General features: G+C 42.1%; 2 protein-coding genes across 2 annotated transcripts in view; one reads left to right on the top strand and one right to left on the bottom strand.

The window, feature by feature from the left end:
• iqgap2 (IQ motif containing GTPase activating protein 2) overlaps nucleotides 1-23743 on the bottom strand; it is a 62407-nt gene that overhangs the window by 5387 nt on the left and 33277 nt on the right. Inside the window, exons 15-30 of the mRNA XM_057328956.1 lie at nucleotides 21727-21890; nucleotides 12637-12727; nucleotides 12368-12535; nucleotides 11991-12133; nucleotides 11722-11892; nucleotides 6621-6704; nucleotides 6442-6513; nucleotides 6280-6349; nucleotides 5931-6139; nucleotides 5112-5264; nucleotides 3134-3297; nucleotides 2684-2908; nucleotides 2366-2506; nucleotides 1999-2083; nucleotides 1100-1332; nucleotides 307-439 (exon numbers count right to left, since the gene is read on the bottom strand). Of these exons, the coding sequence (XP_057184939.1) occupies nucleotides 307-439; nucleotides 1100-1332; nucleotides 1999-2083; nucleotides 2366-2506; nucleotides 2684-2908; nucleotides 3134-3297; nucleotides 5112-5264; nucleotides 5931-6139; nucleotides 6280-6349; nucleotides 6442-6513; nucleotides 6621-6704; nucleotides 11722-11892; nucleotides 11991-12133; nucleotides 12368-12535; nucleotides 12637-12727; nucleotides 21727-21890 (2306 nt within the window). The remainder of the gene's footprint in view (nucleotides 1-306; nucleotides 440-1099; nucleotides 1333-1998; nucleotides 2084-2365; nucleotides 2507-2683; nucleotides 2909-3133; nucleotides 3298-5111; nucleotides 5265-5930; nucleotides 6140-6279; nucleotides 6350-6441; nucleotides 6514-6620; nucleotides 6705-11721; nucleotides 11893-11990; nucleotides 12134-12367; nucleotides 12536-12636; nucleotides 12728-21726; nucleotides 21891-23743) is intronic.
• Nucleotides 14583-21717, top strand: f2rl2 (coagulation factor II (thrombin) receptor-like 2). Its single transcript, XM_057328960.1, has 2 exons — nucleotides 14583-15492; nucleotides 19999-21717. The coding sequence occupies exons 1-2, from the start codon at nucleotides 15429-15431 to the stop codon at nucleotides 21048-21050; spliced, it is 1116 nt and encodes a 371-aa protein (XP_057184943.1). The 5' UTR covers nucleotides 14583-15428; the 3' UTR covers nucleotides 21051-21717.

The following is a 23743-nucleotide window of genomic DNA, read 5'->3' as shown; positions in this document are numbered from 1 at the left end:
AAGCAACCTGTGTCTTTTACAGGTCATGATGTCACTTCCACATATGGAGCAAATTAAGATGCTCCTCACAGCCGATCACCTCTGCCAAATGACTCAGTCAGATGAATGAAACTTAATCTTACAAAAAATTTACTCCATATTCCAGATAAAGTGTCCAAAGTAATAACTGAAACCAATTTCATAACGAGTCGTAACAGAGCAGCCCATTGACATAATAGAAAAAAAAGAGGTTGACTAAATGATGAACTAAAAAAAGAACAGCCATTATTCACTTGTGTTCTTGGTTAGTTTTGCTGCATGTCTTACAGAGTGTGTGTTGATGATTTCCTCAATGGAAATGTAGATGATGGGTTTGCTGAGTGTCACCATGTCAGAGTACTCATCCACGTTAAACTTCTCCTCTGGTGCCGGAACATCACAAGCTGCTTGGAAGAAGCCCCTGGACACCAAAAATGTTTGAAGCAAAGACATTAATGAATTTCTAGATTATTGTGTATGATAAGTGCACGTGTGCAGTCCTGCATTAGTGAACTACCAGGTCTATCAGCATATGTGTCAGTGACACAGAGTTCCTGAGAATTGAAAGAGGAAAAGAAAACAGCAGGGAGTTTCCGGTAATCCTGACTCACTAGCGATGGGCTAAGATCAGTTCACATTTTCAACCATCATCCCACACACATATACACACACACACTAATGTTTATGAAGCGGTGACATCCAGCTCCTCACTGCTGATGCTTTGCTTTTACACTTCCTCGCCTTTCACCTCTATTTTCATATCCCCTCTTGCCTGTTCTGACCCTCAGTTCCCACGTAACCTTGTCTTTTCTTCTAGTCGTCAGATAAATTATTGTGTTTTATAAGCTGATAGATTTCTAGACACTGCGAAGGAATTACGCATATCCTGATCCTGCTTGGGAAATGTCAGTTTATTGCGATAGGGTGACATATTGGAACAGATCTTGCTGAAGTCGTCAAACTTTAACTTTGAACTCTACCGGCCAATGGAGTGTTTAATGGGTAAAATGTTTTGGCTTCTATGAAAAATTCTAAATGTTTTTACACACAAACTAAACGGCAGATTCAAGAATGTTCTCACCTGAACCTTTGGTAGGTTTGGGAGATGTAACTGTTTATGGGGGTGAGGTGGTCGCTCTCATCCTCAAACAGCTTGTTGGCAGCAGCATGCTGTAGCATCTTAGCCACTGAAGCCAGGTTCCTCCTCTGCTCTGAGTGCACTTGCCCTCCAGCGGTCATGTCAATGATATCAAAACCATCTGGAGCCACAATGGCAGGGTTCATGTAACGGTAATACAGCAGTGTCCCTACAATCTGTCAGGAGAAGATTCAACACTTACTTAATGTAAAGCAGCAGAAACAGAGACGATGATTCTACAGGGCTTTTCACATTTGAAATGGTTAACTCTGGGTGAATGGGATAGTCCACCCAAAAATGAAAATTCTGTCATGAATTACTCATCCTCAAGTTGTTCCAAATCTGTATAAATGTCTTTGTTTGGTTGAACACAAAGAAAGATATTCGGAAGAATGTTTGCAACTGAGATTTCTGGGGCACCATTGACTACCATGGTAGAAAAAAATGATTGTATTATTTTGCATTGCTCTGTTGAACACAAAAGAAAATATTTTGACGAATTTAGGAAAACAAACAGTTCTGGGGCACATTTGACAACCATTTTAATGGTAGTCAGTGGTGCCCCAGAAATCTCAGTTGCTAACATTCCTCCAAATATCTTTCTTTGTGTTCAACAGAACAAAGAAATCTATACAGGTTGGGAACAACTTGAGGTTGAGTAATTCATGAGAGAATTTTCATTTTGGGTGAACTATCTCTTTAAATGCAGTGTAAAAGCCTGTCTGTTTCAATCTCCAATCTTTACGCAGCAACATATCAAGTATGAAAAGAATTTTGCAAAGTGTTTTAAAGGAAACATTTGTAGGGATACATGAGTGCAACTAAAATGTTCAACATCTAACCTTTAATAATTCATCCTCTGTGGCGTCGGGGAATTTCTCATGAAGTGTGTCCTTTAGAACTTTAGCAATATATCTCATGCCATAACTGCATGCAAAAAACAAAACAGGTGTGAAATGAGGCAAAATAAAAAGACCAACAGCAGAAATAAACAAGAGCATATTTGCCCATATTTAATAATGAGAGTTCAGCAATACACGAGGAAAGGCAAACTTCTATGATAATGAATTGAAAAAAAAAAAGAGTTTTGGCAGTCTGGTTTTAGGCTGTCTCATCTAGTTCTGTGATTTTTTTTAAACAACTGTGCTGCCCTCTTGTGCGCAAAGGCACCATAAAGCATAATGAATACAGGTTGACTTCAGTGCTTACGGGATGGTGTCCAGCGATGACATGATAGAAGCCAGCACTTTGTCTGTGACTGTGCGCAACATCTGATTGGAGGATTCCAGTTTGGCCCTCACTTCCTCGTGTGACAGAGCCTGCTCTGGCGTGACCTCATACGGCAGCTTGCTGAGAAAGTTCAATAGCAAAAAATTGTAATAATAATGTTTAAAAATTATGAAAGTAGTAATACAAGTTTCATTGTAAGTATTTTTTTACTTTAAAATATAAATAGTGAAAGGAAGATTTGTGTTGCATAAGCTGTGTCAGTTATGAGTGTGTTCATGTATACGTGGTTGAATAAACCTGGCTTCTCCTGTAGCTGTCTCCAGCTGATTAACCCAAGCCTTGTAGATGTCTATGGGGTTTGTGTTGATGCCCAGGTTCATGTCCTCGATGATCTCTTTAACCACAGGTCCTAGAAGCTGCCTGAGGGCGTTTTGTCCACGAGCACCGCGGTAAAAGCTCAAAACCATCTTAATGACTGTAGGGTTCCCTGTCACTATTTCCTGGATATGATCCACCTTAGACCTGCCAGGACGGTGACAACAGAGATTTTGGTTTTATTTGTAATGTATTATATTGTTTGTCATTTAACACAATGTCAGCATTTATGGGTACGTCATAGTGAGGGACAAGTTCATAATTATTATTGTATAGGACAATATAGGACTAAGGACAATAGTTTTGCTACTGCATTCATATTCCAAACTGATTTATTCCCAAGCTATTATAATATGTATCTTTATATCTCACTTGATCTCTTCCCGTAGGGCGGACTCAAAAAGCTTAAGCAGCAGGTACTCTTCTCGCTGGTTCGAAGCATAGTTATACAAAGTGAAGATCACAGTGTCCATGAACTTGGTGGATTTGTTCTGGGGCATCTGGAAGATGACCTTGGCCAGGTATGATGGGTTGGTCTGTATGATGACGAAAGTTAAAAATTACAACAGAAAAAAATAATACAGTAGCTTCAGTAATGTATTACTGTTAATTTGAAAGGTGTCATGAATTGGCCTTGTTTATTGTTTTATACTGTTGTATGAGGTCTACTTATGACGTTCGCATGGTTTTTACATTCAAAAACATCAAAATCAATAAGTAATAGGCTTTTTTCTACCCGGGTTTTGAGGCCGGCTCGACAAACGCTCGGTTTTAATGGGCGTGCCGCTTTGAAGACTTTGAAGTAAACGCCCACCGCTATGATTGGATAGCAGTTTGCGTAGTAAACTTAGTTGGAGCCTTCTGTGAATTTGGTTAGACACGTAACGTTAGGTTACACATTCGCCCTATTCGCACGGGATTAGTATTATCTGGGGACCTCTTGTGATTTATAAATTACCTCCCCACACCTGTATTTCATGTGGCGCATTCGCACGGGATAAGTGAAGCCTGTGATTTTACTCAAATTTACTGACTTATTTCTCGGATGTGATGGCAAGGCTTTGCTCAAAACAGCCTGTATTATTAGCAAACGGTGGATAAAACCTTGAAAAATGATATATGAGTCCGCCAAATGACAGAGATTCCGATTCGCACTTGTCCTCTAAATTGATGTAAGCGTGTGACTACTTAAGCACTTTTAGTGGGGAAGGGAAATTGTATATGCTTATACTTGGTTCATACCAGCTTATACACTGAACCTGATGACACTTGATGCTTTGGCGGAGAAATGACCAGAAGTAACAAAAGTTACTGGATATCAATGCTTTGTGTTTATAACGATGTATAAACTGTTATACACACTTGCATTCAGTAGTGTTCTACTGAACATCAGCCAATGATTTGCTGGTCATCCTGCTCCGCCAGACTGGTCAACAGCTTTTTCCCCAAGGCTGTGAGAGCCCTGAACTTCACCTGCCCCCCTGTGAAACCCCATACAAACCCCTTTTTGTGCAATTGTGAGTGTGCTACTCACAGGTGAGTTGGCCTTCAAAACCACCTGTAGTAACACGCTTTCCTCTATGTGCACTAGACACTTTTTCACACACACACGCACGCACACGCACACACACTTATTATCTTCGTGGGGACGGTCCATGGGCGTAATGAGTTGTATACTGTACAAACTGTATATTTTATCCCCTACCCCAACCCCTAAACCTAAAGATCGTAGAAAACCTTTTGCATTTTTAGATTTTCAAAAATTATCGTTCTGTACAATTTATAAGCTTTTTTGCCCGTGGGGACCTCAATTTTGGTCCCCACAGTGACACGGGTCCCCATGAGTTGGTGTGCATTCATGTTTAGGTCCCCACTAACATATATAAACCAAGTCCACACACACACGCGCACACACACGCACACACACTGCTGTGTGTACATAATCTCACAAAAGACTAACAATAACATACTAAGTTTACATGCTTGCACTACAAAACATCTTGCACTGTTCCCCAGCTAGCTGCCTGACTTACAGTGTTTACAATGTTCTCCTTGCACATATACAGTATTTATTTGTAGCATTTGCATATAGACTGTAGTATATTTATAGTCACTCTCTCAGTAAGTTAGTAGGTTAGTTTGTGTATAGGTTTATTCTTGTTTTACTCCACTGTTGTATGTCTGTATTTATGTAGCACTGTGGTCCTGTGAGGCACGACATTTCGTTCCACTGTATGTCCCCACATGTAGCGGAATGACAATAAAGCTCAACTTGACTTGACTTGACTTGATTTGTTTCATTACAGAGACTGCCCATCATTTGTGAACAGAAAAAAGGTTCTTGTCTTACTTGGAGAAGGTAGAAGAGATGCTGATAGGCTTCCAGTTTTTTCCTCTTTTCTTTGCTCAGGCCTTTGATGCCCTGCTTTTCCCCCATGACCAAATCCTCTTTACTCATCTTATTCTTTTTGCTCTTCATCTTTTTGCTGTGTGACACCACGTCCTGCAAAAAAAAACACAGTTGTGAATGGAAATATTAAGATGGGTTGCACTCCTGTTTGTTAGGGCAATAATTAATTTGGGCATCTGTAACTGCATTTTACTGTTTGCTTTACAGTAACATCTTGAGGGGTTTTTTTACCCACCAAAAGAAATTCTGTCATTATTTCCTCACCTTCGAGTTGATCTAAATCTGTATAAATTTCTTTGTTCTGATGAACACAGAGAAAGATATTTGGAAGAATGCTTATAACCAAACAGTTCTTGGACCCCATTGACTACCATAGCAGTAAAAATTTAAAATGTTTGTTCTGTTGTTGAACACAAAAGAAGATATTTGCAGAATGTGCGACAGCAAACAGTTCTGGGGCACTTTTGACTACCATTGTAATTACTATGGTAGTCAATGGGGTCCAAGAACAGTTTGCCTACAAGCATTCGTCTAAATATTTTTTCTCTGTGTTCAACCAAAAAAATACATTTTACGGGTTTGGAACAACTAGAGAGTAATTCATGATAGAATTTTCATTTTGGGTGAACTATCTCTTTAAATTGTGTCAAAACGCACACAAATTAAATAATAAAGTTATTGTTATTACATATATTGCTGAATACTACTGTACCAAAGAAACTATTGTAATGACAGAAAACTGCAAATAAATGATCTAACCTGTAGTGTGATCCTGTTCTTTACTAACAGTCCGATTTTAATATCCATCAAATTCAGATCTTTTTCCATTTGCTGATTAGCACGAATCTTGGTGACCACTTCCTCTCTGAGCCGTGTCACTTCCTGTTCCTCCTGTAGGTCAAGGCTACTTTGTTCCAGCAAGTGTACAAATTTACGGACCACAGAGAGAGGGGGATGCTGAGAACCAGCTATTTGAGAAACAAACACAGTGTATTATTTACAAACTAATACTTTTGTTAAAGTCAAACACAATAAAAACATATTTTAACATAGCAAATAATGTTATGAATGTTGGAATAAAATGAGTTCAAAGTTCACTCAAACTCACTCAAAGTTCTGTAGTCAACTCTTGCTTTATTAGCCTTGAGGAAAGCCTGAATCTTCACTATTTCTTTCTCCTGAAATAAAAACAAATGGAATAAATGGCTTTGGAATAAATATGACTGATATGAAAGATACGTAATTACATGAATCCTGCATGATAACTTACATGGTCTTTGAAGTACTGGAGTCTTTTTGTGTACTTTTGTTTAGCTTTCCACATTTTCACAAATGACTGTAACTAAATTGCAAAAGCAATAATGTTTTTTACTAAAGAGCAAAACCAACTAAATGAATATGCTATAATGAAGTAATTTAATTAATGACCACCAATTATAGAACTCTTACCTTGACCACAGTGTCCACACTGTCTTGAAACGTCTTCAGTCTGTCATGATAGGCCTTCCTCTGCTTGTAGCCTTTCCAGGATGCCTGTAACAATAAACAAAAATCAATGACAAAAACACCCATTTGTTGTTAAATACAGTTAGTGCTTTTTACCTTTGGATGTTTTTCTTTTCTTTTAATCATGTGCCAAAATCTGATTCAACTTAAAGGGATAGTTCACCCAAAGATGAAAATTCTGTCATCCTTTACTCACCCTCAGGTTGTTCCAAACCTGTATGACTTTCTTTGTTCTGCTGAATACAAAGGAAGATATCTGGAAGAATGTCAGTAACCAAACAGATCTCATCCCCCATTTACTGCAATAGTAGGAAAACGTCTTGGTTACGGATGTAACCTCAGTTCCCTGATGGAGGGAACGAGACGTTGTGTCGAACCGACAGATTGGGGTTCGTCTGGAGAACCTATCATCTTCTGAGTATTTTGAAAAGGCCAATGAAAATTGTCGAATGAAATTTGCATGCCGGTCTCCTCCCCGGATGTCCGGGTATAAGAGGGAAGCCAGCGTGCTCATTCATTCACCATTTGACCTGAGGAGCCTGAGAGCATCCCCCCAACCGCTGCGGCGGGCGGCCAGTGTTGTGGCATAAAGGACACAACGTCTCGTTCCCTCCATCAGGGAACTGAGGTTACATCCGTAACCAAGACGTTCCCTTTCTGTCGGTCTCTTGACGTTGTGTCAAACCGACAGATTGGGGTTCCCATGGAAGACGCCACAGCACTGAGCCGCGTCACAATCTCTAGCGGAGCGATGTTGACTGGCCTGGGCGAGTCAGACGTAGGCGCTAACGCGAAATTGTGACCGTACAGTGGAGAGGTAAGGGGGTCCCAGAGCTTTTGTGAAAAGATGGGAAGCCCCTGCCACCGGCCGTCACGGACGGAGGCCTTAGTTCTCTAACCAGCGAGAAGCCGCCCGGCACCGTAAAGGCCACTGGGTAAGCATTATTCCCCCCTGGGGGAAAAATGATGCAGAGACCACTACCTACCGTAGGGAGGAATTAGTGGAGACACCACATGGTCTCACCATCAGGGGAGAACTCATGGGAAAATGTGCGGACTGCAGGAGTTAACTTGCAGTCCGGTCATGGGTTTCCGAGGTGGGAACCATTCATGAGGATACATCAGACGGAACAGCCCACGGAGGGGGGGTTACCACGCCTGGAGCACTAGGTCCGGTTAGAGCTATGTGGGAGAAAACTCAACTGTTCCCCGGCCTAAGGGGAACTGATCCCCCTAGAGGAAGGGGGAAGGGCTTTCGCAGGCGTAAAAGTGCAGATGCAGATGTCTGCTAGAGAGGTGCCATGAGCCAGTGCCCATGAGGAGTGTGCCTCACTCCCAACGGGCAGGGGCGAATTGAGATCGGTATGCCATAACGACGGCATCCACGATCCAGTGCGCCAGCCTCTGTTTGGAGACAGCCCTCCCTTCTGCTGACCTCCGAAACAGACAAAGAGCTGCTCAGAGCTTCTGGGCTCTGCGTGCGGTCCAAGCAGAGGCGCAGTGCGCATACTGGACACAACACGGACAGGTTGGGTCTTCCTCCCTGGTGGGGAGCGCCTGCAGGTTCACCCCCTGGTCTCTCGGGAGAGTGGTGGGAACCTTGGGCACGTAGCCGGGGCGGGGTCTCAAGATAACGTGAGAATCCCCGGGCCTGATTTCTAGGCAATCTGTGGACATGGAGGGTGCTTGCAGGTCCCCTACCCTCTTGGAGGTGAGCGCCATCAGGAGAGCGGTCTTTATCGAGAGTGAGAAAGAGCGGCAGCTCCGAGAGGCTCGAAGGGGGCGGGGCCTCTTGAGGCCCGCCACCTAGGTCGCAAGAGGGTACAGAGCGCAGATAAGGTGGTCGCCTTCTCGCGCCCCTTAGGAACCTAATGATCAGGTCGTGCCGTCCCAGAGGCTACCCAGCAACTGGGTCATGATGAGCGGCCGTAGCAGCTACATACACTCCCAGTGTGGAGGGGGAGAGATTACTCCCCCGTCTCTCTTGAGGAAGGGACAGCCCGTTCCCGATCGAACAACTCCGCGGGTCTTCTTGCCGAGAAGAGCACCAGGATGAGAAGAGGCGCCACTTATGGGCGTATAGCCGCCCAGTGGCCAAGGCCCTAGCCTGAGTGACGTCCCAACCAGACCAGGGGTGGGTCACTCAGGATCTCCTCGTCCCGTCCAGACATGGAATCCAGGTTCTGCCTGGGATGTCGTAACATGCCCCTTCCCCTGGGGAAGCAGGATCTTCGCCAGGGGGAGCGGCCAGGGGGGGAGTTGTTGTCAGAGCCTTAGCTCCGAGAACCAAGTCCTGGTTAGGCCTAAGGGGCGTAACTAGTACCACTTGATGCTCCTCTTTCCTGGCCTTGCACAGGACCTGTGCAATGAGGCTCACTGGGGGGAAGGCGTACTTCCGCTTGTCCCGCGGCCAGCTGTGCACAAGGGCATCCGTGCCGAGGGGTGCCTCGGTCAATGAGTACCAAGAGGACAATGGGTGGAGTCCGGGGAGGCAAACAGGACCACCTGTGCCTGGCCGAACTGCTCCCAAATGATCCGGACTGTGCGGGGATGGAGTCGCCACTCTCTGCGAGGCGTCAACTGACTGGATCGCGTAGCCGAGACGGATCGTCTTCCCTAGTCAGCCTGACAGTCTGGGAACCCGAGGCTCCCAGAACTGTGACAGGGGGACTAAAGATTCTATCTTCTTCATCGTCCCCCCGGGGGGTGGTTCGATGGCTAGCAGTACGGATTCCTTGCCGGGGGAGGTGTTTTTCCTGCCTGGCGACTATGCAGCTCAACGCACTGTCTGACTGAGAGTGCCGAGGGCTGGTGTTTATACTCGACATTGCGCTTCGCCGTGACGCAACGTCGAGTTGCCATCCACCCTCGTGCCGAGGGTGGAGCGGCTGTGATAACCCAGAGAGAGAGGAGAGTCTCTTTTGAGAGTAAGCGGGCGCTAGCCCCCCGGAGGGGGCCAGCAGATGGTGAGACGGGTCAGGATCCGTCCCTATCCCATTTCCCAGCGATGTTGCTGGGGTCGGGCCCAATGGTAGCCTCAATCTCCCTGAGGTCTTCCCATGAGGGCGAATTCTGCCGCTGCTGATGGGGCGATGGTCTCCTCTTCGCTGTCTCCTCCAGGGGGCCGCCTGAGTGGGGGGGGGGGCGCCAGAACTGGAGGGCGTTGAAGAGGACCAGGGCTGCTGGGAAGCAGACGGTTCACGGGACTTGACGGCCGAGGCAGCCGAGTCGCGGCACGGGAGGACTGCTTCTTTACTGTCGAGAACTGCGGCCCGACAGTAACACCAACCAGCTTCCTCCTTGCGAGACAGGTGCGTCGAGAAAGCGGACCTTCTCGGCGTACTCATCTGCGCAAGGTTCGGCCAGAGGAGTTTCTCATGGAGCATAAGTGTGGACATCGTCCGACCCAGGGCCCGCGTGGTCACCTTGGTCGCCTGTAGAGTGAAGTAGGTGGCAGCACGGAGTTCCTGCATAAGCGCTGGTTCGGTCTTACCCCCGTGGAGCTCTCTCAACGCCCTGGCCTGGCAGGAGCCATAGCGTGGAGAGAGGAGACAGCTTGGTCCACCGCAATGTAAGCTCTCGACACCAGAGATGTCGAGACCGCACATGCTTTGGACGGGAGTCTAGATCGAGCCCCCCCCAGGTAGGCGTCGCCTACGGGCACGGGTGCATCGCGGCGGCACACTCCACCTGGGGGACATCGACGTATCCTCTAGCTGTCTCAACCTCAAGGGAAGAGAGGGTGACAGAACTTTGTTTGACGTGAAACGTGCCGGAAAGGGGGCGTTTCCAGGTCTTACTAAGTTCCTCATGCACTTCCGGTAAACATGGCACTGGGGGCGGGCGCGGCTTGGAGCCGCGCTCAGACCCAAGGTGCCATGTAGCCAGCCGCGAGCACTGGGAGAGGCAGTGAGGGCACTGCAACCCAACACTCACGGTGGCCCGGGAAAGCATGGCTGACATTTCGACACCCGCTTCTTCCTGGGCTCGACCCCCCGAGGGCGGGAGCCCAAGGAATCGTTGGAGTCGGATGGCAGTACGTCACCTTCCGATGCTGCAAGACCTCATCTTCACGCATCGTGTCCGAATACGTGATTGAGGAGTAAGACGGTGGGACCGTCTCCTGGGGGACGATCAGACGAGCGAGACGAGGTGCGAACGGTCTGTGAGTCAGCGGCTGGCGGATTATCGCTCACAGTAATCCTCATATCACCCTCGCTGCTAGGACGGCAGGGCCGTAGTCCTGCTGCCACGGAACGGGGAGCAAACGAGGTGGTGGCTGAGTCCCGTGGGAACACAGCCACCCGTGATGCAACGTCTGAATCGTCACCGCCCGCAGTGCGGGCAGGACGCATCCACAACGTCTGCCCCAGCGTACTGGAAGCAGGCATCGTGTCCGTCCCCCTCCTCAATGAGTGTGTTGCACCCATGAGAACAGCGGGACAAGCCACGCTGGAGAAATTTGCTCTTTTAGAAAAGGAAATTTGCTCGAACACCTCCGGAACTGCCGAGACGCCCAGGGGAGAGTCACTGCAGGAAGGGACCGTCCGCTGCACCACGTCGTAGATTCCAGCAGAATATTGATCACTGAAGATCACTGTGTCGCTCATCAGATGCACAGGCTCTGAAGAACAAACGGTGAATGAATGAGCACGCCGGCTTCCCTCTTATACCCGGACATCCGGGGAGGAGTCCGGCATGCAAATTTCATTCGCCAATTTTCATTGGCCTTTTCAAAATACTCAGAAGATGATAGGTTCTCAAGACGAACCCCAATCTGTCGGTTCGACACAACGTCGAGAGACCTACAGAAAGGGAAATAAATACTATGGGAGTCAATGGGGGATGAGATCTGTTTGGTTACTGACATTCTTCCAAATATTTTCCTTTGTGTTCGGCAGACCAAAGAAATTTAGACAGGTTTGGAACAACCTGAGGGTGAGTAAATGATGACAGGATTTCATTTTTGGGTGAACTATCCCATTAAACATGATAAAGACAGCAAAATATAGTGCCGTAAGTACAATGTGTAAGTAGTAAGCACCTGCAGTTTGATGACACTCGGCTCTTGGTTTCGCAGGTACTCCAGTCTGTTTTTGTGCACTCGTCTCACCAGATATCCACGAATCAAAGCCTGCAGCTGGATGATGAGCGGCTCATTGGCCAGCCAGAGCTGCTCTCTGTTATACTCCGCTGTTACGCTACTTACAATGCTCTAGTTAGAGAGGAATAAGAAATGTAACTAATTTAAAGAATTCCTGAGCAAATATATTTACCGTCAAAAACATTTTCATGCATTTGCAACTAAGATACCTGGATATCTTCTTTCGTGAGCTGGGAGCTGTTATGGATAACATGATCTGGCTCGACCCATGTCCCTTCTTTGCTTTCAATGTTGTAGAAATAATCATATTTATCTTTGATCTTGTGTTTCACCCATGAGCTGCCATTGGTCCCTACAGAAAATACAATATAAATGTAGCACTATACAGAATTCAGCTGATTTATCCACAACACAATATAGCACTTAATATTATAAATATTATAACATAATATTAAGAAGACAAAAATTCTCCATCCGAAAAAAGGATTCATGTTCAGCCAATTTAAATACTTGCATTTAAGTTAGACCCTACATGTTAAATGGTGTTTTATGAGTTACCCACACCACGCATTGTGATATGAGTTACCTTGTTCTATTCGAGCAGTCTGTAACTGTGAAAGTTGGTTCTGGTAGATTTGAGCACATTCAGAGAGCACTGCTCTGAGACCAGCATCGGGACACTGCAGAGTAGTCAGTGTGGCTTCAGTATCTTCTTCAGATATTGCCCTGTTAATGTCTGCTATTGCCTCGGCCACTGAAATAATATAACAATATACCTAGCTTAACAACTAAAAAATGTTAAACCTGTTTTTTATGCAGACAGTGTGCATCTTTATTGGCAAATGTTAATCTTACACTTGATTGCGTCCTCCTGGTTCTGGTTAGCAGTGTGCACTGCATCCTGGATCTGGTCCAGCCACAGTACTGCAGATTCATCTCCTGAGCTCTGTTACAACACAACACACAGTCCTGACTCATTACACCTTCCAAACAAACACACAAGCCATTAGGCAAGCAAATAATATGCTACTTACAGACCAATCATTTAAGCAACATTAAATATACAACTTTGCTAAACAGGACTATAATGTTATTCTATCATATAACTATGGCAGGCATAAAGTGGTGCAGGGATGGCATATTTTTGTAGGCCAATCCGGAAGCCAGCGCTGCACTGGTTCCCTCGATCGAAAGCCTATGGATTTTTTTTATAGACTTCTGGAAGATTGCAAAATAAGTGATATGATGTCTATCAAGATAATATTTACAAATGAACATAATATTTGCTATTTTTGAAGCCTAAATACAGTCGGCAGAAGTAAATAGCTAACATAAGGCTATAAACAGACTACAGTACAGTCATTAGATATCAACATCATCACCACCAAGCCTCCGAAAACTTTTTCCATTTTTATTAAAAACATCTTCCCTGGTAAGTAATTACTCCATGAATGAATATCCATCCATGTTTTTTGAGATTTGTGTTCATATTACATTACTTTAGCACTATTTTTAACCAAAAACTAGGGATGCACCGATACCATTTTTTAAAGACCGAGTACGAGTACCGATATTTTTTTCTGGTACTTGCCGATACCGATACCTGTATAATGTACAATAAGGTTAATAAACCAGTATCTTACTGGTACATTTTCTTTTTTTTCTTTTGTTTTTAGGTCTACTTAAATTTAAGTACTATTTTTTAATCAAGTTCTATTTTTTATGATAAGTAGCACAATTTTACTAGCACCTTTACTTCGGTTTAATAAAGTAAACAATATACTCTGTGGTCAAATTACAAAAGATTTAAGGGGGTTGGTATGGTAAAATGTGAGTGTATTATAACTTGTTTAAGTCAACCGGACTTTTATTTTGACGGGACGCCGCAAAGAACGTTTGTTTAAGTTAACCAGACTTTTATTTTGACGGATCGCCGCAAATGGTGTTTGTTTATGTGTTCGTGTCCTCGTGCAGTGAAACGCTGGCGCTAAAAGCTCCACATGCATAATGCATTTAGTACACGCAACAGTACCACTCTTTCACACACGGTAATGCAAAACAAGCAGAATACATATTTAAACAGTATCTGAATATTTCGTTAACTGTTACGATAGCTGTTCAGCGCTAATTTCTTGTTAGGAAATGCCTGGATTCCTCGATTCCGTCCGCGTTTTCCGCATTGCGGAAATCATAGGGCTCTATGTATGTCACGTGAGGTATCGGTCTTTGGTATCGGTGTGTCATTACGAGTACGAGTACATGAGCTTGGTATCGGGCCGATACCGATACTGGTATCGGTGCATCCCTACCAAAAACCCATTCAAGAAACCCATTGACTGACCGGAAGTGCTAAAATGCTAACTCGCTTCATCACTGCACCACTCTATACGAAGCAGTCCATAAAATAATGTCAATGAGTGATGTCAATGTTAAAGGTACGGTAGGCAATTTTGGAGTGGCTAGCATTAGCAAGCTAGCTTTTAAAATACAAGCCAACCCTACCTTCTGAGTGCTTTCCAAAGCCAAGCCTCCTCTAAAATACATGTGGCTGGAAGATAGTCTGCGCATACAAGGTGCACAAGGGTCTGGATATAATGATTGGACGAAAATGCGCCCCCCACAGAAGATATTTATATACATGTACGTATCTAGACCACTTCACTTGCCGAACCAGCATAACAAAAAATATTTCTGAATCGCCTACCCTGCCTTTAATAGATGTGTTAAGATCTGCTATTACTTTTAGGAGCAATACCTAAAAACTTTCAGGAAGAAAGACAGAAAGAAAGAAAGGCTTTTAACATACTTTATTAAAACATTCAGAAATAAACACTACATAAAACCAAACACATGTCACATTGCAATGTGTTTAGGAGATATTAAAATAAAGAAAAAAACAAAGGAAAAGGAGAAGAAAAAACTTTAGCTTTCCTGTGACTCAGTGGTTAGAGCATGACACTAGCAATGCCAAGGTCATGGGTTCGATCCCATGAGATTGCACATAGTCAGAAACAAAAGTATAATACAATGCAATGTAAGTCGCTTTGGATAAAAGCATGAATGTAAATGTAAATGAACAATTATTGAGTATGAAAAAGAGAGAATTTAACATTTAAAGAATTTATACAAATAAATCCTGTGTAAGAAAAAAGACTTAGCACTTGAAGACTCAAGAATATTTCAAATAAGATAATACCTCAAATAAATAACACTTCTCAGAATAGGATTCATTCTTGTATAATCGTGTGTAGTCTGTCCACTCATTTGTCAATTACACCAGTCGGGTTGGAAATGGGACAAGAAACAAAAATATAACCTAAGCAAAAATCTGTTAGTTAACATGTTTGTACTTGAACTGGAACCAATCAGCGGAAGTCTTGCATCATGGCGTGTTTCCTGACATTCCTGACACATGAGCACTGAACAAATCTCAATCCTTACTCCCAAAGCAACTGAAAGGTAACCAGCATACAAACACATTACGCCTTTCAGGAGCTACTTTTTTGGAATGTTAACTTGCACGTTTTCTTGGCTGAAGAATGTGATTGTACAGAACGATGAGCAGTCTTCAGATGAGACACTTGTAGGTCAAATCTTATTTGCCAAAAAGTTGCTGTGTAAAAATTTTCTGGAAAAATCTTTCAAGCATGTGGAGAGTAGGTGTGATGCTATTGTTGGCATTATTGCTTAAGGATTCATTCCAAGATTCAGGTAAGTCAACAACTGATTTCTAACAATGAAGTTACATAACGATAAAGACAAAACCTGGACTAAGCACACTTGAAAGACATCTCTGACTGTCCCAATTACTTGACTATTTCAGGCTTAGCCTTGACCTGGCAGCTCTTTTCTTATTTGTTGTTAAAAAAGACAAATCCTTTCCATCTATAGTCATAATGTATTTCTTAGTTTTTGAGAAGTTTGAGTAGGTATAGACACAGCATGTGCAATACACAACTAACATACTGTATCTTACAGTTGAATAGTAAATATATATACAGTATATATATATATATATATATAAAATTAAATAACTCTTAAATATTTGAGACAAATACAGATTATAACTTGCTAAAAACTGAATTCACTCTTCATGTTTTTACTATTTCAAGTCCTTATTTATTTTTTTCCCCTTAGTCTATCTTTAAAAATTTAGGGTCACTAACTAACTCACTATTTCAAAGTAAAAATTTCCCCACATTTTAGAATATTAAACTCATAAAAACTATGCATTAACATACTATGGGAATTATGTTATGCCTAAAAAAAGTCAAGAATCAAAACGTGTTATATTTTAAAGGTGTGCTTAACTGGCCGTTTTTATTATTTTATACTTTTGTCTGAGGTTTACTTATGACGTTCGCGTGGTTTTTACATTCGAAAACATTAAAATCAATAAGTAATAGGCTATTTTCTACCCTGGCTTTGAGGCCGGATGGAGAAACGCTCGGTTTTAATGGGCGTGCGCCGCATTGAAGGCTTGGAAGTAAACGCCCACTGCTATGATTGGATAGCAGTTTGCGTAGTAAACTTAGTTGGAGCCTTCTGTGAATCTGGTTAGACACGTAACGTTAGGTTACACATTATCAGGACATATCAAGCGATCTCTAACAAAGCAACAGAGACGCATAACACAAATATGTTTTACTCACATAAAATTGCTGCGCCATTCCTGTCGGATCCAATATTGACTGCACAGCACTGCTTTTTAATTTTAGTCTCTCCGCAAATCCAGCGCATTGTTCACAAAGGAATCCAAGCTGAAATGACTCGAACAAATGCTCAATGTTTCACCCACGTGAGCAGGAACATACTTAAAAGTTAACTTCAACCATGCATTCCTTAATATCAGAATACGAAGGACGCGAATGTGTTCTTCCACAACCAGGCGCTGCACAATGTTGCATGTTTGTTGCTTGGTCGCTCTAAATAAAAATAACAGTGAAAGAAGTCCTCACTTTTGCACATATGACACGGGGCTAGCCGCTCTTGAGAGCCCTTCGCTAAAGTGACAGGGTTGCCAGATCTTCACAGCAAAAATAAGCAAATAAAGACAAGACAAAAACAAACCTTAAAATGCAATATGTTTGTATATTTTATAAAATTCTTAAAATCTACAACAGACCATTTATTAAGACCTAAGTGCCGAGGCTTTTTGATCTAAGACCAAACAAAAAGCATAAAAGCGCTTATTAATAACAAACATGGCAACACAACAAAAGAGCGCTGTGTGATGTAGCCTTCCGCATATCAGCAGTTTAGTTTAAACTGACGGACAAAACGAATCTTTAGCTGAAAAATATGTCGCTATGGTTATCAGTTTGTCAATCATCACAAATCAGTGTGTAATATGTGTGGCTAAAGTCATTCGCGAACCAGTGGGTGGGGTTAGAGAAGTAGTCGTTGATATTTTTCTGTGGAGGCGGTGTTCAACCTATCTATGATAGATAAGTGCATTCCAGGACATGGTGTGAATTAAGATGGAGATGCCATGAATTAAAACCACAATTTTAACCCGAGCTTTTGTTGTATAAGAGGGAATCGTATTCACGCGAACATCATGTAAGTGTCAGAACTGAAAACGCCCTTGTTACTGAGATTACAACTGTTATTGACACCAGGACCAGCGAACGCCAGGTTCTGGAATGCACCTATCTATAGGTTGAACACCGCCTCCACAGAAAGAATATCAACGACTAGTTCTCTAGCCCCGCCCACTGGTTAGCGCATGACAGAACTGAAGTAACACAAGTGGCGTGGAACCAGATATAGCTAGCAAGCAATAAACAAATGTGCAGTTAAAGATAGTTAAATATTGTGCCATCCCTGGTTGTGGAAGAACACAGTCGCTGCATAACCTTCCTTCGGATTCTGATATTAGAAATTTATTTTTAAAGACGTTCCAGCTCACATGGGAAAAACATGGAGCGTTTGATCGTTTCATTTCTCCGAGGATTCCTTCATGAAAAAGGCACAGATCGACGCTGGATTTGTGGAGAGGCTAAAATTAAAAAGTAGGAATGGCGCAGCAACCTATGTGAGTAAACATTTTTGTACCATGCGTCACTATTGCTTTGTTAGAGATCGCTTGATATGCCCACGGGATTAAGTTAGTATTACCTGTGGACCTGTAACGTTAGTCATTTGTAATAATTGCAGAGGTTGTCTGTGATCTTAATCCCTTGCGAATCGGGATCTCTGTGATGTGGCGGGCTCATATATCATTTTTCAAGGTTTTATCCACCGTTTGCGAATAATTGAGGCTGTTTTGAAGTGTTTTGGTATTATTTCGGGTGCTGGGTCATATCCATAAGTTACTTATTTTATTTATTATGGAAACTCTCGTAACATTTGAGACCCGAAATCGCGGTGATCTTCTGTCCGGTTCGCGATCATGTAGGGCTGAACGATTAATCAAAATCGAATCGCAATCGCGATGTGAGACGTTGCAATTTGCTAATCGCAAGAGGCTGCGATGTGGAAGCGATGTGAAAAATAGGAAATGCGTCTGTTCCAAGCCCGCTTTGAGTGGCATTCTTGCTAACCAACTGAGTGAGCGCACCTCCGTTATGCCTAATCAGCACTGCCCTATCCAACTGCGTAAACGTCCGTCATTAAAAAAACAAACAAACAGAAGGCAGGAGAGAGAGAGTGTGTGTTATTATGGCATCTGCAGAGTCAGATCGATCATATTAGGCAAATAAATACTAAAGAACTGTCCAATTCAGAAGACCGCGCACACACAGCCTGTGTCATACTCGCGCGACTCTTCCCCGCGTTGTGCGTCTCGCGGACGAGCCGTTTAAACTTGACGCGCACACACAGCCTGTTTCGTAATGACGTTTATAGTAGGCCTACTCGAGTCCGGCTCGGGCATCTGGCAATATGGACGAGGTTTGACGCACGCGCGGACCCTGTGCAAACTCACGCCTAGCTCCGCGTTTCAAACAAATGTAAATTCTATCTAACTGTTTTGCTAATTTCACTTGGATGAAATTAAACATTCAGCACATTTTTTACTTATTTTAAAAAATCCCACATACTTAAAAAATAATAAATCAGCCTATGTAAACTATGAACTATTTTAATAATTCACTAACACAATAGAAAATGTTATGGATTTAAGGGTTACAATGGGAGTTGTATTTGTTTTAATGGAAACTATAATAGTGTACACTTGTATTTGGATTCTATTGGTGTGATGTAATCTGGAAGTTTGGAACCAATTGAACAACAGTAAGCCCTATTTGAATAATGCCCAAAGCACACTACAAAAATTAATTTTGTAATGGTTTTAATGGAAACAATTAAATGTTTTTTTTGTTGTTGTTTTCTTTCAGGGTAACTATACCCATACTGTGCTCCACACAACAATATTGAATTGAAGCTTGAATTAGAAAAGTTAAAATCGCAAATCAAATCGCAATCGCAATGTCTGTCAAAAATATCGAAATTAGATATTTTCCCCAAATCGCACAGCCCTACGATCATGGGTCTCAAATGCTGACAGGTATGGTCATATATCATTAAACATGATACAACTATAGGCTATACAAACTATACGCAAAGCCTTGCCATCACATCCGGGAAATAAATCAGTAAATTTGAGTAAAATCATCCCGTGCGAATGCGTCACATGAAATACTGATGTGGGGAGGTAATTCATAAATACAGATAATGCTAATCCCGTGCGAATGGTGCTAATGTGTAACGTTACGTCTATAATCAAATTCACAGAAGGCTCCAAGTTTACTACGCAAACTGCTATCCAATCATAGCAGTGGGCGTATACTTCCAAGTCTTCATGGCGGAACGCCCATTCAAACCAATCGTTTGTAGAGAAATAGCCTTATTACTTAAAATAGCCTATTAAATAGCCTATTACTTATTGATTTTTATGTTTTTGAATGTAAAAAACACGCAAAGTCATAAGTAGACCTCATACTACAGTATAAAACAATAAACAAGCCCAGTTCATCACACCTCTAATGTAATACAATTACAAGAAATACAATACAAATATACAAGAAATATTCATATAAATTAAATATAAAATAAATTGTTATATTTCTAGCCCTAGTCAGACAATCAACACAGACCAGAGGTTAACTTCAGGCCATGCGCGCGTGTGTCCGATGAAACCGTCTATACTACACTTAAACTTAATTTACTATTTTACCTTTTAATACTTTGTCTAACATTGTGTTTTCTCACCAGGTTACAGATACAATGCTACAAAAAATGCAACATTTCATCCAAAAACATTTTCTGGAAGAATGGTAATGATGAATGATACAGAGTTTCTAAATTTATCCATCCACCAGCCTGTTTTAAATGTCAGTAATAAAGTTTTCAACCACACTGCTGGATTTCTGAGCACTAGAATTATCCCAACTTGCTATGTTTTGGCAATCCTTATTGGAATCCCCTCCAATATCTTTGTGCTGGCTTGCCTCAGTGGAAAAAGCAAACTTTCCGGTGGTATCCTGTACATCAGCCTGGCAGGTTCTGACCTTCTCCTACTAGTTTCCCTCACACTTCGGGTGCATTATCACTTTAACAACAACAGCTGGGCCTTTGGAGAGCTTGCCTGCAAGATAGTGACTGCCTGCTTTTATGGGAACATCTACTGCTCCATACATGCCCATATGTGCATTAGTTTAATGCGCTACCTTGCAGTGGTTCATCCATTCCTGTACAGGGGACTTTCCAAAAGATACTGCGCAATCTGGGCCAGCTTAAGCGTTTGGGTGGTTTTTGCTATTGCACTGACACCGGAGTTTCTGGTTCAACAGACCTACCGCATTTCAGGGCAGAACATCATAACGTGCCACGACGTCCAGTCATATGATGAAAAATCTTACTTGATTCCATACAGACTGAGTCTCATCTGCCTGGGATTCATCTTACCGTCACTAGTTATCATCTTTGTTTACGGATCTATCCTTCATCATCTCAATCGTTCCAGACGTGACTGGAATCACTACATCAAGGCCAGCACGCTGATGTTTGGGATATTTTTACTGTGTTTTACACCAAGTAGCATAATTCACTTTTTACACTATGTGAGACTGTACACACAGGATCAGGATGACTTGTATCATTACTTCAGAGTAGCAGTATGTCTTTGTTCTCTCCATGGCTGTCTAGACCCCTTCCTCTCTTATGTGTTAACAAAGACATTAACTTCCCAACCCAAGTTTAGATCTTTTAGATGTGGACCTCTGAAGGCTTCATCCATTGTGCAAGGCCTGGTGGATTTTAAATAGCAGGATGTTTATGCTGCGAACCCTGCGAGGAGGACTTCCTATTCTAAAACCATCGAACGGTGGATTGAGGATGTTGTGGATGTAAATACTTCTCTATGTGAGAGTCTATTCATATTGTACATAAGTGAAAGAATTTGAAAAAACATGTACACTTAAGATCAAATCAAAATAAAACTACTGGGAGCATGAGAAGTATGTCTGCTGTCAGTTATTTACACTTTTAAGAGTGTTTAATTGTATAACTCTGTGTATAATAAGGGATCTGAAAAAGTCAAAGGCTTGGCTTACTGGATAAAGATCCAAAGGCAGAAAACCTACACGTGTCCTTATACACTATATGAACAAAAGTATTGGGAAGCCCCCTTCTAAAGTTTTTTTGATTTGATTTTAATTTGACTGGTGTGTTTAAAGTTCTGACCAGGATTTGAGCCAAACACTCATCACCCAAACCCGTCAATGACTTGTACACAGGGGTACAGTCAGAAAAATGCCCTTCTAAACTGTTGCACAAAGATGGAAACCAAATTCTTTAATAAGGTATTGACAGGTGTAGCATTATTTTGTTTTGATTGGAATTACTGGAATAGCTAAACAAGTTTTTAGGAGGGGGCCCAATAGTTTTGTCCATATAGTGTAGATGTTTCAATGGTGTGGCACATTATTATTACATTTTCACCTTGCAGATGAGGTCTTTGGTGTGGAGCAGTAGATTGTGATAGTGTTTGGCTGTAGCTGGGTTGACTCCTTTTAGTTTCGCTGTAGGGAGGAGCAGTGCGGCGAGTGTCTTCTCTGGATCTCCAGAATTAAGGGCTTCGTTGATCTCAGCAATAGCAATGACTCCTGCAGAGAACATAGTAGCAATAAGACGTCAAATGTTTATATGTCCTAAATATAATCGCAATGATTTATTATGTATGGCATAGCTTGATGATGCTGTGAAAGAGCATGCGTGGAATGATGGGAGTCGTAGTCGGCTATTCAACTCCACTGCCAATGGAATTCAATCCAGTGTGGGGTTTATGGATGACGTAATGAAATATTTTTTATAAACATTACGTTATAACATAGACAAATACAGTGGTTTGATCGTAACAACAACACACTGGTTGCATGAGCCACGTCCAGGTGGTCGAGGTGGTGGTGTCGCAACAATCTTTAGAGACTTTCTTACCGTAAAAATGCTTGCGTTGAACATAATTGTTCCAAACAAAAGTAAAAAACCATTGCATTCTCTTACATTGGCTACTGTGTATAGACCCCCTGGGCCCTACACTGATTTTCTGAAAGAGTTCGCGGACTTCTTATCGGACCTATTGGTTAACGTTGATACTGATTGTCGGAGATTTTAATATCCACATAGATAATGCGAACGATGCATTAGCAGTAGGGATGTAACGATTCACTCAGCTCACGATGCGATGCGAGTCACGATTCTGATCTCACGATGCGATTTATTCACGATTTATTTTTACAAAATGAGTTGAAACAAATCAGAAATGAACAACTTCCCTTGCATTATTTCTTAAATGCTTCACGTTTCTTTGTATAATAAAATAATGTTTTATTTCAAATAACAAATCTAAACTGCAATTTTATAACAAATTAATAATAGAAAAGGTCTCTTTAATATAAACAAACTAATACTGTCTGAGCTTTACTTGGATTTTTTGCATTTAAGAAATATCAGCATGTCCACGTTTAGATTTGCAGTGAAAATAGCGGCCCCTGCTGTTCAAAAAATGTATTGCGATTCAGTTCACACCTCAACCGATTTGAATCGTCACTCATTATAACCGATTTTCAACCGGCTCACGGTGAATCGTTACATCCCTAATTAGCAGAGGCGTTTACAGAGCTACTACACTCTTTTGGAGTAACACAACACATCAATAGACCCACTCATCGATTTAATCATACACTAGACTTGATTATATCTCACTGAGCCGATCTAACCAATATAGATATTATACCTCAAAGGGACGATGTCACCGATCACCATTTTATAACATGTACACTGTGCACTGCAGAAATTAGCAGTATAACTCGTTATCGACAGGGTAGAACAATTACCTCGACTACTAAAGATAGTTTTGTAAAGACCTTGCCAGATCTGACTCCTTTAATAACCTTACCAATAAATACAGAATCGCTCGATGACATGACCAGCAACATGGGCACTATTTTCTCTAACACATTAGAAGCGGTCGCACCTATGAAGTCAAATAAGATTCATTCGAAAATCATAGCACCATGGTACAATAGCACCACTCGCGCCCTTAAAAGAGAAACACGTAAACTGGAGCGCAAATGGAAACAAACCCAATTAGAGGACTTTAAAATTGCATGGAAAGAGAGTGCAAACTGTTATAAAAAGGCACTAAAAGCAGAAAAAGCTCAGCATCTCCGAAACCTCATAGAAACTAACAAAAACAATCCAAGGTTTTTATTTAGTACAGTTGCTAAACTAACAAATAAACAGACTTCACCTGACCTGGCTATTCCGCCGCACCTTGGTAGCAATGAATTCATTATTTTTTTTACAGAGAACATCGAAAACATACGAGACAACATAGTAAAAACCCAATCTCCAAGTGTGTCCGATGAATTAGTATCAACCATCACCCAAAAAGAAAAGCTACAGTGTTTTTCACCTATAAAACAGGAAGATTTAAATAAACTTATTGCAACATCCA

The sequence above is a fragment of the Triplophysa rosa genome, linkage group LG2, assembly GCF_024868665.1.
Source record: "Triplophysa rosa linkage group LG2, Trosa_1v2, whole genome shotgun sequence".
Taxonomy (NCBI): domain Eukaryota; kingdom Metazoa; phylum Chordata; class Actinopteri; order Cypriniformes; family Nemacheilidae; genus Triplophysa; species Triplophysa rosa.
Note: the sequence above shows the minus strand (reverse complement) of the source record. Positions and strands in the feature narration are given on the sequence as shown.